The sequence below is a fragment of the Eptesicus fuscus genome, chromosome 20 (genome assembly GCF_027574615.1).
Source record: "Eptesicus fuscus isolate TK198812 chromosome 20, DD_ASM_mEF_20220401, whole genome shotgun sequence".
Lineage (NCBI taxonomy): Eukaryota > Metazoa > Chordata > Mammalia > Chiroptera > Vespertilionidae > Eptesicus > Eptesicus fuscus.
In genome coordinates, this window is record NC_072492.1 from 12,248,307 (window position 1) to 12,261,928 (window position 13,622).

Below are 13,622 nucleotides of genomic sequence, written 5' to 3' on the forward strand. Positions count from 1 at the left end.
GAGAATGGGCGGGAAGAGCAGGGAGTTGGGAGGGTTCCCCCGAGAGGGGTGGGACGAGGGCGGGGCGGAGCCAATCAGCGTGAGGGTCTCAGAGGAGAGGGCGGGCTGCGTGGCAGCGCGCGCGATCCAGGCTGACGCATCTGGCCCCGGTTCCCCAGGATCCGGGGGCGGGAGGGGGGGCGGGGTAAGGGGAGCTCAGAGGGGAGGGGGAAGCAGAGAAAGAGTCTGGGGCGCGCGTGCGCAGCGGCGTGGGGAGGAGCAGGGAGGAGCAGGGACCTGGCAGCGGACTGGGAGGCTGCGAGCGAGCCGTGAACCGGGCGGGCGGCGGGTGCGCGCACCATGGGGGAGAAACCCGGTACTAGGTAAGGGAGGTGGGGCCACTCGGCGGGACGTGGGCGGCGGCTCCGGGCGGGTGCTGGGACGCTCTACAGACAGGGACCCTGGGGAGAGAATCGGGAGCCGGGGGGGGGGTAGCCATCTGGGGCCGCACGCCTAGGTCCTCAGGGGTAGTGAGGGGGGACACGCATGCCAGAGTCCCTGCAGAAAGCAAGTGCTGAAGGGAGTCAGGAAACTGGCGTCCGGGTTCAGGCAGGGATGTGGGGACCGGCGACTCGGCTCTCCCTTGCAGGCTGCGATGCCCGGGCGGAGGAAGGAAGAGCAGGTGGCCGGTCCCGAGGGGTCGGATATGGGCAGGCTGGATGCCGGAAGGGGGATCCCCGTAGACTCTTGCTTAGCCGCTAGAAAGCCTCTATTCAGTACCCCACAGGCAGTGGGGCTGCCCCCACCTGTCCCGAGGGCCGGGTAGCTCAGCTTCCAAACTTCTGCCTTCCCCAGGGTTGCTAGGAGCAACAGCCTCATTTTAAGAGAGCTGAGTACTTGGCGATCGTCCCCAAGTCTGGGCCTTACCCCTCTTCCCGCGGGTGAGGGGAGGAAGTATCTGCTCTGGGCACCCCATCCACTCCCCGGATGTTTTATGTGCAATCGAGGCTCCTTCCTTCCACTGGCACCCCGAGTTCTGGTTTTTGGTCTCTAGCACATTCCACTTCCTGTTGTGACCCAACACCCCCAAGGGGGCAGTGGGTGAATGCCTGAGTCCCTGGGGAGCAGGCACAAGAGGAAAAGAGTGGGGTTGTATAGCTCTATCCAGAGGGGATCAGGAAGAGGGGCCTGGTCCTGAGCTGTCCCTTGTTCTGCAAAACATTACCATATCGGCCCCCCCACCCCCCACCTAGAGAGTAGGAGAACCCAGGTTTCTGAGCGCCAAGTCGAATCAGCATTGGAGAGAGACAATCGAGAAAGGATTGGTGCCCTGGATTTGGGGTTAAACAAACCAGAGAAAGGGGAAGTCAATGAGGAAGGCGGCCCCCGATTTCCGTTACGTGGTTCGGGGAGAGAGAAGGATGGACCAAAGGGGGATTGCTGACTTGGCATAATTCCTCCCATCAAATTCTGGGCCACAGGAAATGTGGATAATAGCAGGAAGTGTGAGGGGGCATCTGCTTGTGTGCCCCCGCCCTCTGGTCACCCCCACACTCCGCCTCCTTGGCCAGCTTCAGTAGACACATGCTGCTCCTCCCTAGCCTGGCAGGAGGTTGGCTGGGTTAGGATCCAGAAGGCAGGTGCCCCGCAGCTGCTCCAGGGCAATTACCACGAACTGACGCTCCACTTGGCCAAGGGACTGTGGCTGTCACAGTCCTCTGCCAGGGTCCGGATAGGAAGAAACACTGGGACAAAGGAAAACCAGAAGCAAAGGCGGGAAGAGCTGGACGATGCCATAGCCATCAGACCAAGTGGGGTCCAGAGGAGGGGTGCTCGTTCCAGCTGGCCGTCCTATCAGTGTTGACTCTCCTTTATTGGATGGGGATACCCGGGGGACCTCCATCACCTCTGCCTTATGGCCTTTGGATAGCTTGGCCTTCTGGGAAGAAGGGGCAAGTAAAGTTACAGCAGAAATGGGTGGTGGGGCTGGAGGGAGGAGAGGCCAGCTGGCGGGATTTCAGCTTCTCCTACCTGGGGACCCTTCCCAGAGGTCCCCGCGGAGGCAGAGTGGGTGCGGAGGGGGCGGTGCAGCAAAGAACAAGCCCACAGGTGGCCGGAGCATTGGAGTTGCCAGCTACTTCCCCACTCTTGCAGCAGTGGGTGGAGTCCAGGCCTGGATGGTTTTAGCAGTTAGTGAATCCCTCTCAACCCAACACGCTTAATGCCAGTTACAGAGGCCGGGGAGGGTAATAGTTCAGCGACTAAGAGCATGGACTCGGGGCCAGACTGCCTGTTTGTCTGCCATTTACACCGTGACCTTAGGCAAAATCCTTGACCACGCCTGTGCCTCAGTTTCCTCACCTATAAAATAGGAATATTGGGACCTCCACCGTTGGGTTATTAAGAGTATCAAATGAGTTAACACACATGAAACGATTTAAATAGTGATGGGTGTACAGTATTCACCCAGGAAATGTTAGCAGCAGCAGCATTTTCGTATGCCTGGCACTGTGTTGGGGATACCTAAATGAAGAAGGCCTCTGATGCTCACAGTCTATCTAGTGCAGCAGACAGTACACAGCTAACTGCCCTTGCATAGGATCATGCCCGCAAATAAAACAAAAACAAGGTATGACATGAGCCCAAAAAAAGGAGTGACCAGCGTCTGGGCCTGATCCCCTTTTTAAAGGAGGTGACACCTGAGCTGGACCTTGAGAGACAAACAGGCTTTTAAGCTGCTGAGATCAGAGATGGGGAGAAGGAGAGGTTAATGGAGTAGGTCACACTTAGGTAGAGCCTAGAGTAGAAACCATTTTAAGGCAAAGGCCAAAGCCATTCCTCTCTCAAGTACCCCAGCTGTCTCTGAAGCTGGAGACCAGAGAAGATGGAAAGAGGGTTAGGTCCCTTGCAGACAATACCGCAACCTGCCCATTCAGGTCCCCCTGGGGAGGTCCTCTGGGAAGAGCCAGGGTGGTCCCTGTGGCAACCAGTGGCTATTGCCGGGGAGGAGGGGAACTAGGGGAACAAGTGCGGGTGGAGGGGGGTTGCCATGACAACCAGCTTTGAGGGGCTGCCAAGATGGGAATGTTAAGGACCTCTGGTTACCTTTCTGGGAAAAAGTGGGAGGGGGGGAGGGCTGGACAAAGCCGCTAGGCAGGAATCCTGGGCGAGCTCTGCTTCTCAGGATGGGGAGGGATAAGGTCCTGGCACCCGGGTCCCTGCTGAGTCTGAGGGAGGCAGTGGGGTTTCCCTTTCTGTTTTGTTAGGGTCTTCAAGAAGTCGAGCCCTAACTGCAAGGTGAGTCTCCCACAGCGCTTCTCTTCCTGACCCTCCCTGGGCCCTTAACAAGGCCCAGCCTGCCCCTAGATGATCCCCAACCCCTATCTGCCCACTTCCTGTGACAGCTAAAAGCCAACTTCCTTCCCTCCAGAAGCCCCTTGCCACAAAGCCTGCTCCGCCTGAGCCAGCCACAAGGCTGGGTGGGGACAGGCCTCGGTCCCTAAGCAAGACCAAGGGGGAGGAGCCAGAAACCCAAGCCTGCAGCTCTCAGGCCATGGCCTATTTACCCCCCCAGCCCCTCTCTGGCTGTGACCCACAAACCCACACACGCGTGCGCACACACACACATCCTGATGGCTGTGCAGAGGTGCGAAAAGATATTAGGGAGGAGCTAAAAAGCCTCAAAGTGAGGTGGTCTTCGAGGCCCCACCACCTCCCCTTCCAGCTTACTGGGGGGAGCCAGGACTCCTGGACACCCCAGCCTGGGAAGACCAGGGGCAGGACAGCCCATGTGAGGCTCTGAGGCCCTACCACCCTCCTACCCAGTCTTCCCTGTGACCCCTCTCCACCCTCAGCTCACTGTGTACTTGGGCAAGCGGGACTTTGTGGATCACCTGGACAAAGTGGATCCTGTAGGTAAGTGTGCCCGCAAAGGGGCGTCTTGTCCCCCAAGAGGAGAAGGTCCTGGGCCCAGGAACAGAGGACAGGTCCTGCCGGGAAATCCGCTCACACGTCCCTTTCCTAGATGGCGTGGTGCTTGTGGACCCTGACTACTTGAAGGACCGCAAAGGTACTGGCCCCAACTCTAGGGGCTCGAGGGGAGGTGGGAGAGAATGTGAAGCGGGCTGGCATTGAGAGGGGCCCCGGAGAGATGGGGGGCTGAGGCACAGGCCAGGTGTAGGATTCAGGCAAGTCTTATGCCGCCGAGGAGCAGCTGCTGCGGCTAGGTCCTGGGAGGACGGGCGAAGGGGAGCTCCTGACACCTCCACCCTGCCCTCCCCTGCCAGTGTTTGTGACCCTCACCTGCGCCTTCCGCTATGGCCGTGAAGACCTGGATGTGCTGGGCTTGTCCTTCCGCAAAGACCTGTTCATCGCCACCTACCAGGCCTTCCCCCCAACGTCCAACCCGCCCCGGCCCCCCACGCGCCTGCAGGACCGGCTGCTGAGGAAGCTGGGCCAGCATGCCCACCCCTTTTTTTTCACAGTGAGGATGCCCCCCACCTTTTGCAGGGCAAGGGGTCTGGGGCTGTGTTTGGGGTGTGAAGCACCAGTTACGGGCAGATCTGGAAGAAACAGTAAGGAGGGACCCTAGACCCACCGCCCTTCAGGGCCCTTTCCTCTCTGCCTCTTCCTGGGGCCTCTCCTTTTTCCTTCTCATCCCCAGGACTTCTTCTCCAGCCTCTTAAGTGGAGATTGGGAGGAAGACTTGGGGGCTTCCAGAGGAACTGAAGTGTCCCCTTCCCTCTGCCACAGATACCCCAGAATCTGCCCTGCTCCGTCACCCTGCAGCCGGGCCCAGAGGACACCGGGAAGGTACGGGAGAAATGGTTCTGAGGCTGGTGGGGCGGAGTAGGGTCCAGCAGGCACATGAGATGGCGGTGGGCTATCGAGAAGCCAGGATGGGATGACGGGTAGAGTATTGTTCCCAGTGGACGTGGCTGTGTTTGGGATGGTCACTGCTCATGTGTGACCCTGCTTCTTGCTCTCGACCTGCATGTACCTGGGTATACGGGCTCACCTTGCACAGCCAGGGTGAAGCCTCTGCCAGGGGCCAGGCCTGGAGCAGGCAGAGGATGAGGGAGGGCCAGGCCCTATGCTCCTCAGACCAGGATGGGGCAAGAGTTCCTGCCCAAGACTGAGGGAGCGGGGAAGGAAGGAAGCGGTGGTGGTGGTGACGGCAGGGGCCTTGTGCAAGACCTGACTGTTTCTCCCCCTCTAGGCCTGCGGCGTAGACTTTGAGATCCGAGCCTTCTGTGCCAAATCACTAGAAGAGAAAAGCCATAAAAGGTGAGGGAAGCCACCTCCCCTGTGGTTTGCCCATTCCACCCCGGCTCCCAGGAGCCCCAGCCCCTGTGGGAGGTGGGAGTGGCTGTTTGGGTGTCTAAGGGATAAACCCTCACCCCCAGGAACTCTGTGCGGCTGGTGATCCGAAAGGTGCAGTTTGCCCCAGAGAAACCCGGCCCCCAGCCTTCAGCTGAAACCACACGCCACTTCCTCATGTCTGACCGGTCCCTGCACCTTGAGGCTTCCCTGGACAAGGAGGTGGGGTGTGAGAGAGTGATACAGGTGCCACAGTGCAGGCCAGACCCTGGGGGAGGGGTGAAGCCACGTGCCAAGGTGGCGTTTTCAGAGGCGGCTGCCTGAGCTAACTGTGGAGAGTTGCTGTGGGCTCGGGTTTAGAGGGAAGAGGCCAAGCAATGTGTTTGTGTCTGGGCACACTGATAATGAGACCAGTGAAAACAACCAACTAATTTGACCTCCCTCCTCCCCTCAAAAGCTGTACTACCACGGGGAGCCCCTCAGTGTCAACGTTCACGTCACCAACAATTCCACCAAGACTATCAAGAAGATCAAAGTCTCTGGTAGGAGGTGGGGGTTGGAATGTGGTCTTGGGGGAGGGAGTTGCACACATGATCTGGCATCATCTCAGCTCAAGGGCCCTTTCCTCTCCGCCTCCTCCTGGGGCCTCTCCCCAGCAGGGCTCCAAGAGTTTAGACTATGCCCGGCCAGCGTCAACCTATGAACCAGGAGTTCAGGGTTTGAATCCCAGTCTAGGCACATGCCTGGGTTATGGGTAGGGGATGTGCAGGAGGCAGCCAATCAATGATTCTCTTTCATCATTGATGTTTCTATCTCCCCCTTCCTTTCTGAAATCAACAAAAATATATTTTTTTTAAAAAGAATTTAGGCTGTCCCAGAGTGAGATACAGATCAGGTGTTCACTACTACAGGGAGGACCAGGGGGTGGGGGTGGGAGTGGTGTGGGCCGGGGCCCTTGCCTTGTGGTCTGGAGCGGGGCGCCAGTCTTGGCTCCATGCAGAGCTGCTTGACCCTGCCCGCCCCACAGTGAGACAGTATGCTGACATCTGCCTCTTCAGCACTGCCCAGTACAAGTGTCCCGTGGCTCAGATCGAACAAGAGTGAGTATCAGAACAGCCCTGGGTCCCAACCTCAAGGGAGAAGAGTAGACCCGGGAGAATGTGAGGTGGGGGTGGAATTCTTCCCGAACAATCTCCACTTTCAAGGCCATTCTCTCCCGTCAGGTGGCTCTGAGCTGTTAATTTTCTTGAACAGCTTGAGCCAAAACCTACTCCTTTGTGACTTGTGCCCAGAGAGAGAAGGGGCTAGCGATGGGGGTAGGAGTTGCCCCTCGCCCAACCCGGCCGCTCCAGTTGTCTTGTTCTCTTGTCCAGTGACCAGGTATCTCCCAGTTCCACGTTCTGCAAGGTGTACACCGTAACCCCGCTGCTCAGTGACAACCGGGAGAAGCGTGGCCTTGCCCTGGATGGGAAGCTCAAGCACGAGGACACCAACCTGGCTTCCAGCACCATGTGAGGGGGGGCTGCGTGTGCGGGGGAGGGTTCGCTTGCAGCCCAGGAGACGGGCATTCCTTCAGTACCAGCCGTGTGCCAGGTTCTGTCCGAGGTGCCAGGCTCTATCAGTGAATAAGAGACAAAAGGCCTCTTACATTCTAGGGGAGGGAGGACAGACAAAGCAGATATGTAGCATGTTTAGTGGCCAGTGTTCAGGAGAAAAAGCAAGCAGAGAGAGGGGCGGGGTGTGTTAACTCTGAATAGGGTGGCTAGGGAAGTCATAATCCACGGGTGAATTCTGAGCAAGAGCCCAAAGGAAGTAGGCGGCATGGACAGGCAGGGGGAGTGTTCCAGGCAGGAGCGGCAAACACAGACCCAGAGGTGAGCCGGCCGGTGTCTGAGGAAATCCGCCGCTGGCCTCTGTGTGCCATTCATTGTGCCTTCAGGCAGGAGCAGCCCTGGAGTAAGGGCTTCACACAGTAAGGGCTGAGTTTCACTCCTGGTGCCTTTGTGCGGGAACACACGGCACGACCACAGAGAGCAGGCCTCGAGGCCAGCACAGTGAGAATGAACTGTAAGGACGAGAGTAGCAGCTGGGGTTGGAGGGCTAATGGAGAGCAAGACAGCGCAGGGCTGTTGGGTCACAAGGATTCTAGCTTTTATTGGGAGAGAGATGAGGAGCCGGGGAGGGTTCTGCGCAGAGGAACGGCGTGCAGGCCTGACTGTGACAGCACAGCCTGTGCTGCTGGAGCCTCGCGGCTGGTGTGAGTTTGTGGTCCCGCTCAGGGTCCGATGGGAGCCCTAAGGGTGGGCTAAGGTGCAGGGCCATGGGCCATGATCCAGCTCCTCCCCCCAATTGCAGCGTGAAAGAGGGTGCCAACAAGGAGGTGCTGGGGATCCTGGTGTCGTACAGGGTCAAGGTGAAGCTGGTGGTGGCCCGCGGTGGGTGAGTGTGTTGGGCAGCCCGGGGTGGGGCTTGCAGCGGTTTCCTCCAGCTCTGCGTTGTCCTCATCTCTTCATGCTGCCTCTCTCCCTCCCCAGGGATGTCTCAGTGGAGCTGCCTTTTGTTCTTATGCACCCCAAGCCCCATGACCACGTCACCCCCCCCAGACCCCAGTCAGGTAAGCATGTCACCCCACGCCCCAAAGGGAGGACCCGAAGCCAGGCCAGTGGAGAAAGCTGGTCCTACCCACCCGCCCATCCACTTTCCTCCTCCCCTCAGCTACTCCCGAAACAGACGCCCCTGTGGACACCAACCTCATTGAATTTGATACCAAGTAAGACCCTCATCCCCTCCCTCCCTCCCTTTGACTCTTGCACCAAGATTCCCATAACGTTCAAATCTACCTTCTATCCCTCCCCCGCCATTTTTTCCTCTTTGCGGGGAGGGATGGTTGAGTCATCAAATCCACTGCCCCTTCTTTGTCCCTTCCTGCAAATATCTCCAGTCCCATTGCCGCTCTAACACCCCGGCCTGTGGGCGGAGAGTGGGAAGTTGAGAAGAGGGTCTGAAGCCCTCGCCTCAACCCCTGCTTTCCACCACCAAGCTATGCCACAGATGATGACATCGTGTTTGAGGACTTTGCGCGGCTTCGGCTGAAAGGGATGAAGGATGAGGACTACGAAGACCAGTTCTGCTAGGAAGGGGGGCTGGAAGAAGGGAGTGGATGGTGCTGGGAGAGGCAGGGGCAGGGCCAAGACCCCCACTGTCACTGGGGTGGGTCCCAGCCCCTTTTCCCTTCCCCTCCTCCCAGCAGCTTCCTCAACCAACCCCTCCCCTCCCCTCTCCCGCTCCTATCCCGGCCCCTCCCCCTTACGCACTGGACCCATCTCCTGTTGAACATGGGCATTAATTTTTTGACTACAGCTGTACTGCCCCAACCCCCGCCCCCCAGTGGGTGGCAAGGGATGCTGAGAATTTTCGGAGGGGGATGCTGAAAAGAGGAGTGATAGTAGGAAAAAGGGGGAGACAGAACTGCACACTCAACCTCATCCCTCTTGTCACTGTCTGCCTCCCACTCCTTCAAGCTGAGACCCTTTGCAGGGGCAAAGCCACTTCTTTGTTTCTGAGCATAAAGAATAAACCTTTTAATAGGCATGCGAGTATGTGTTTTCTATGTAGCGTTGGAGGAATGTGCTCATCCATGCGTCTGTTAGCTTGTGGGTGAGGACCTCCTCTCTCCCCTGTACCCACATGGCACCTGGCCCGCAGGCTGTCAAGTAATGTTTATTGAGTGACTGGGCTGTAGCTGTGTTCCAAGGTAAACATCGAAACTTAATTTGGGCAGTCCAAATTCAAGGGCACAGTTTGGAAAAAGCCACAAAGTTTAGACTCTTCCTTGTTGCGGCCCACACACGTGACCGCACGGTGACCTGTTCTGACCTGGTGTATTCGTTGCCACTGCTCCTTGGGTTACTCCAGCAGTGCCTTCCTGGGGCTCAGCGGCAGCCTCGCCAGACAGAAGTCACACTCTCCGTGGAGCCTGGTACTTACATTCGGACATGGAAGCCAAGGCTTTAGGCGGCCAGAGAGTCGTGCTGCCGTGGGCAAGTCCGAGCAGCAACATCCAACTCTGATGTTCATCAGAGACTCCCTGAGGCTTAGCCAAAACACGAGGCTGAGCTGGAGAGAGGAACACTCCACTGAGATTCCTCACCTCCACCACCCACTGCCACTCCTGTGGCACAGGCTTTCTCTCCTTTTCCTCTTTAAGGCTCATTCATCCCATGAACAATCTTGATTTTAAGTCCCGATTATGTGCCAGGCATAGCATAGGGCAGTGATGGCGAACCTGACACACGTGTCAGCACTGACACGCGTAGCCATTTCTGATGACACACGGCCGCTGAGGTGGCCGCATGCCGAGGATGAAACATTTGCGAAATAATGGTTTTTTTTCCTCAAAGTGACACACTACCCGAGTTATGCTCAGTTTTTTGGTGAAGTTTGACACACCAAGCTCAAAAGGTTGCCCATCACTGGCATAGGGACATAGCAGTGACCTAACCCAGTGGTCGGCAAACTCATTAGTCAACAGAGCCAAATATCAACAGTACAACGATTGACATTTCTTTTGAGAGCCAAATTTTTTAAATTTAAACTTCTTCTAAGGCCACTTCTTCAAAATAGACTCGTCAGGCCGTGGTATTTTGTGGAAGAACCACACTCAAGGGGCCAAAGAGCTGCATGTGGCTCACGAGCTGCAGTTTGCCGACCACGGACCTAACCAAACATTAAAGCATTCCCTAATTATTTAATTACAATATCTGTGCTCCAAAGGAGAAGTACAGCAGCTATAATAACACGTGACAGGGAGCTCTGACCTAGACTGGGGTTTGGGGAAGTTTCCTGGAGGAAGTGACCTTTGAGCAGAGAACTGAACCATCATGGGGAGGTCCACATTCCAGGCAGTGGCAACACGAGTGAAGGCAGAAAGGAACTGCTTATTCAGGGACTGGAAGGCCAGAGGGACGACGACAAAGAGCCACAGGCAAAGTAGCTCCAGATGCGGCTGGTAAGGCAGATAGGACAGCCCATACAAGCCTGTGACAGCTCATAACATCTAATTAAGTCATTATTTACCCACAGGCTTCAAGCGCTGCCAAAATGCCAATGACCTTGCTTACCTCTCCACAGTAGCACACCCTGCACACCCTGGTCTCTGTCACATCCCTGACTCCCATGAACCTGCTCTTTGACCTCTGGGCTCTTGGCCCATGGATCTCAAACTTCGGGTGAATCAGAATCCTCTGGAATGCAAAAGGAAAACAGAGTCCTAGGCTCTCCCTTCCCAGATTCCAATTCAATAGTCCCAGGAAGAATTCATGAAATCGGGATTTTGAATTAGCACACGTTTTGAGAAACAATGCCTTTTTTCTTTTAGCTTTGTATGTTTTTAAGAAGATAAAAACGTGGGTGGTTTTTTTAAAAATTTCAAACAGTAAACAGTGAAAAGAAGGCATCCTCCTGCCTCTGATTCCAGCCTCCCATTTCTCATTCCCAGAGGTAACCACTATCCCAGTTCTTTGATTACTCTTCCAAAGTTATTATTCAAACTCAGTCATATATACATGACTATATATTTCCCCCTTATTTTTAAATATATTTTATTGATATTTTACAGAGAGGGAGGGAGAGGGAGAGAGTTAGAAACATTGATGAGAGAGAAACATCGATCAGCTGCCTCCTGCACACCCTCTACTGGGGATGTGCCCGCAACCAAGGTACATGCCCTTGATCGGAATCGAACCTGGGACCCTTGAGTCCGCAGGCCAACGCTCTATCCACTGAGCCAAGCCAGTTAGGGCTCCCCCTTATTTTAAATACAGATAGTAGCATACTATGAACACTCTTCTACACCTTGCTTTTTTCCTTTAGTAATGCAGCTAGGAGAGCATTCCCTTAATAATACAGAGATCTACCTCATTCTTTTAAAAAGCTGCACATTGTCCTGACTGGTTTGGCTCAGTGGATAGAGCATTGGCCTGCGGACTGAAAGGTCCCAGGTTCGATTCTGGTCAAGGGCATGTACCTTGGTTGTGGGCACATCCCCAGTAGGAGGTGTGCAGGAAGCAGCTGATCCATGTTTCTCTCTCGTCGATGTTTCTAGCTCTCTAGCCCTCTCCCTTCCTCTCTGTAAAAAATCAATAAAATATATTTAAAAATAAATAAATAAATAAAAAGCTGCACATTGCCTAGATGTCATTTATTTTTACCAGTTTCCTATCAATAGACATGGAGGTCCACTCTTGCTAATTCAAACAATATTACAGTAATTGTCCTTGAAGATATGTCCTTTGCCCATGTAAAGTATATCTGTAGAGCAAATTCATAAAGTAGAGTTGGTGGGTTAAAGACGGTGAGCATCTTTTTTATCACTGCCGATCAAACAGGTGACATGTGACATCTCCCTAGTTTGCATTTTTTTTTTGTTTAGGAGTGAGGGTGAACAGGATTTACTGGTTACTGGGTTCATGTCAACCCATGGTCATTGGCATCAATTCAATGCCAACAGGAACCCCCAATCTGGGGTGCGGTGAAAAGGGAAATCTTATTCAGTGCAAAACAGCCCAATTGTGATACAGCTGGGCTGTGAAAACAGCATGAGTATGACGTGGCCCTGGGGCCTCACTGATCTGCTCTGTGCTGGTCTGCTCCAAGGAGACATCTTCAGTGTTTCAGCTCCAGCCAGGGAAACAGTCTTCAGTGGAAAGGAAAGTGTACTCAGTGCAGCCCAAGGGGACCTAACTTACAAAGATGAAGTCCTGGCCATGGCCCCTGATTGGTCTATCCTCATGCAAATGAGGACTCCAAATTCTCACAATTTGGTCCAAAAAATAGTCTTTATTGGTCAGAATGGAGCTGCTCTAAATGGTTGGTGAAGCTGATGGGGGGCGGGCAGGGGGCGGGGGTAATAGCTGTGCAGCTCCAATTGGATGGGAAAAGCCTCCGTTCTATCGGTTGAAACAGGATTCCAGGAACTCCTTTATAAGGGTTGGCTCAGATGGCAGAAACACAGTGCAGGATTGTTTCTGTTTTAATTTGAGCCCAGTTAGCCACCAGGAGCCCATCTTAGTAGGTATTTTCCTTCTCATGATCCACAATGTTATCTTCTTAATGTACTCTAAGAGCTCTTTTTAATATATATATATATATATATATATATATATATATATATATATATATATTGATTTCAAAGAGGGAGAGAGAGAGAAACTTTAATGATGAGAATCATTGATCAGCTGCCTCCTACATACCCACACGGAATTGAGCCTGCAACCCAACCCAGGCATGTGCCCTGACTGGAATTGAACCGTGATCTCCTGGTTCATAGGTCGATGCTGAACCACTGAGCCACGCTGGCCAGGCCCTAAGAGCTCTTTATGTAGTAAAGAAATTAGCCCTTTGTCATAAATTTTGCAAATATTTTTCACACTTTGTTATCTTTTTTGTTAATATATTTTATTGATTTTTTTACAGAGAGGAAGGGAGAGAGAGTTAGAAACATCAATGAGAGAGAAACATCAATCAGCTGCCTCTTGCACACCTCCTACTGTGGATGTGCCCGCAACCAAGGTACATGCCCTTGACCGGAATCGAACCTGAGACCCTTGAGTCTGCAGGCCGACACTCTATCCACTGAGCCAAACCAGTTAGGGCTGTTATCTTTTTAATGCTTCTAGTTCTTTTTTTCTTTTTACTGAAGTCAAATTCATATAACATAAAGTTAATCACTTTAAAGTGTACAATTCAGTGGCATTTAGTATATTCACAATGTTGTGCAACCATCACTTCTAGTTTCAAAGTATTTTATTTCTGGTATTTTAATGACTCATAAGTTTTTAATTTTAATGTAGCATATTATAATCATGTTTTTTTATGGCTTCCTTTTTTTTGGTCACAAACTCTTCACCCTTTGTTTCCTCACAATTTGACACTTCCTTTTCTTTCCACACTAAGTTCAAGATCATCATGTCCAGCACTATCTCATCAGCACCTTCAGCTCTTGCTCCTTTCACAATACACGCTCTCAAACCCCGCCCTTGGCTCTGTTGACCTCCACCCTGCCCTTCTCCACTCCAGCACTGGGCTGCTGAGCACTGCCAGAGAAAACTCACACAGCCATATTTATTCATTCATTAGGCAAATATTTTTTTAACATGTCCTAGGTGCACCAACACTGTGCTGGATACAAATTTGGGGCCAGGACAAACTTATGGTCTCCGGCCCCAGCTGGGCCCTCAATATCTGACAACCCTTTGTCTCACTCCATGTCCTTGATCACCTCCCTCTCCTGCTCCCATCTTACTAATTTTCCAAACCTTCCACAT

General features: G+C 53.7%; 1 protein-coding gene across 1 annotated transcript; it reads left to right on the forward strand.

The window, feature by feature from the left end:
- Positions 1-275: 275 nt before the first annotated feature.
- ARRB2 (arrestin beta 2) lies at positions 276-8,889 on the forward strand. The gene is made up of 15 exons (XM_008156698.3): positions 276-362; positions 3,246-3,276; positions 3,834-3,894; positions 4,004-4,048; positions 4,266-4,462; positions 4,732-4,791; positions 5,198-5,265; positions 5,385-5,520; positions 5,756-5,840; positions 6,326-6,398; positions 6,672-6,809; positions 7,654-7,737; positions 7,833-7,912; positions 8,014-8,068; positions 8,339-8,889. The coding sequence occupies exons 1-15, from the start codon at positions 340-342 to the stop codon at positions 8,430-8,432; spliced, it is 1,230 nt and encodes a 409-aa protein (XP_008154920.1). The 5' UTR covers positions 276-339; the 3' UTR covers positions 8,433-8,889.
- Positions 8,890-13,622: the final 4,733 nt, after the last annotated feature.

What these genes read in the sequence shown, in the direction of transcription:
- ARRB2 (XM_008156698.3), top strand. Translation starts at nt 340, where the DNA reads ATGGGGGAGAAACCCGGTACTAG. An exon ending in AGGCTTCCCTGGACAAGGAG is followed by an intron (nt 5,521 to 5,755) that starts GTGGGGTGTGAG and finishes TCCCCTCAAAAG; the next exon opens with CTGTACTACCACGGGGAGCC. An exon ending in CTGGTGGTGGCCCGCGGTGG is followed by an intron (nt 7,738 to 7,832) that starts GTGAGTGTGTTG and finishes CTCCCTCCCCAG; the next exon opens with GGATGTCTCAGTGGAGCTGC.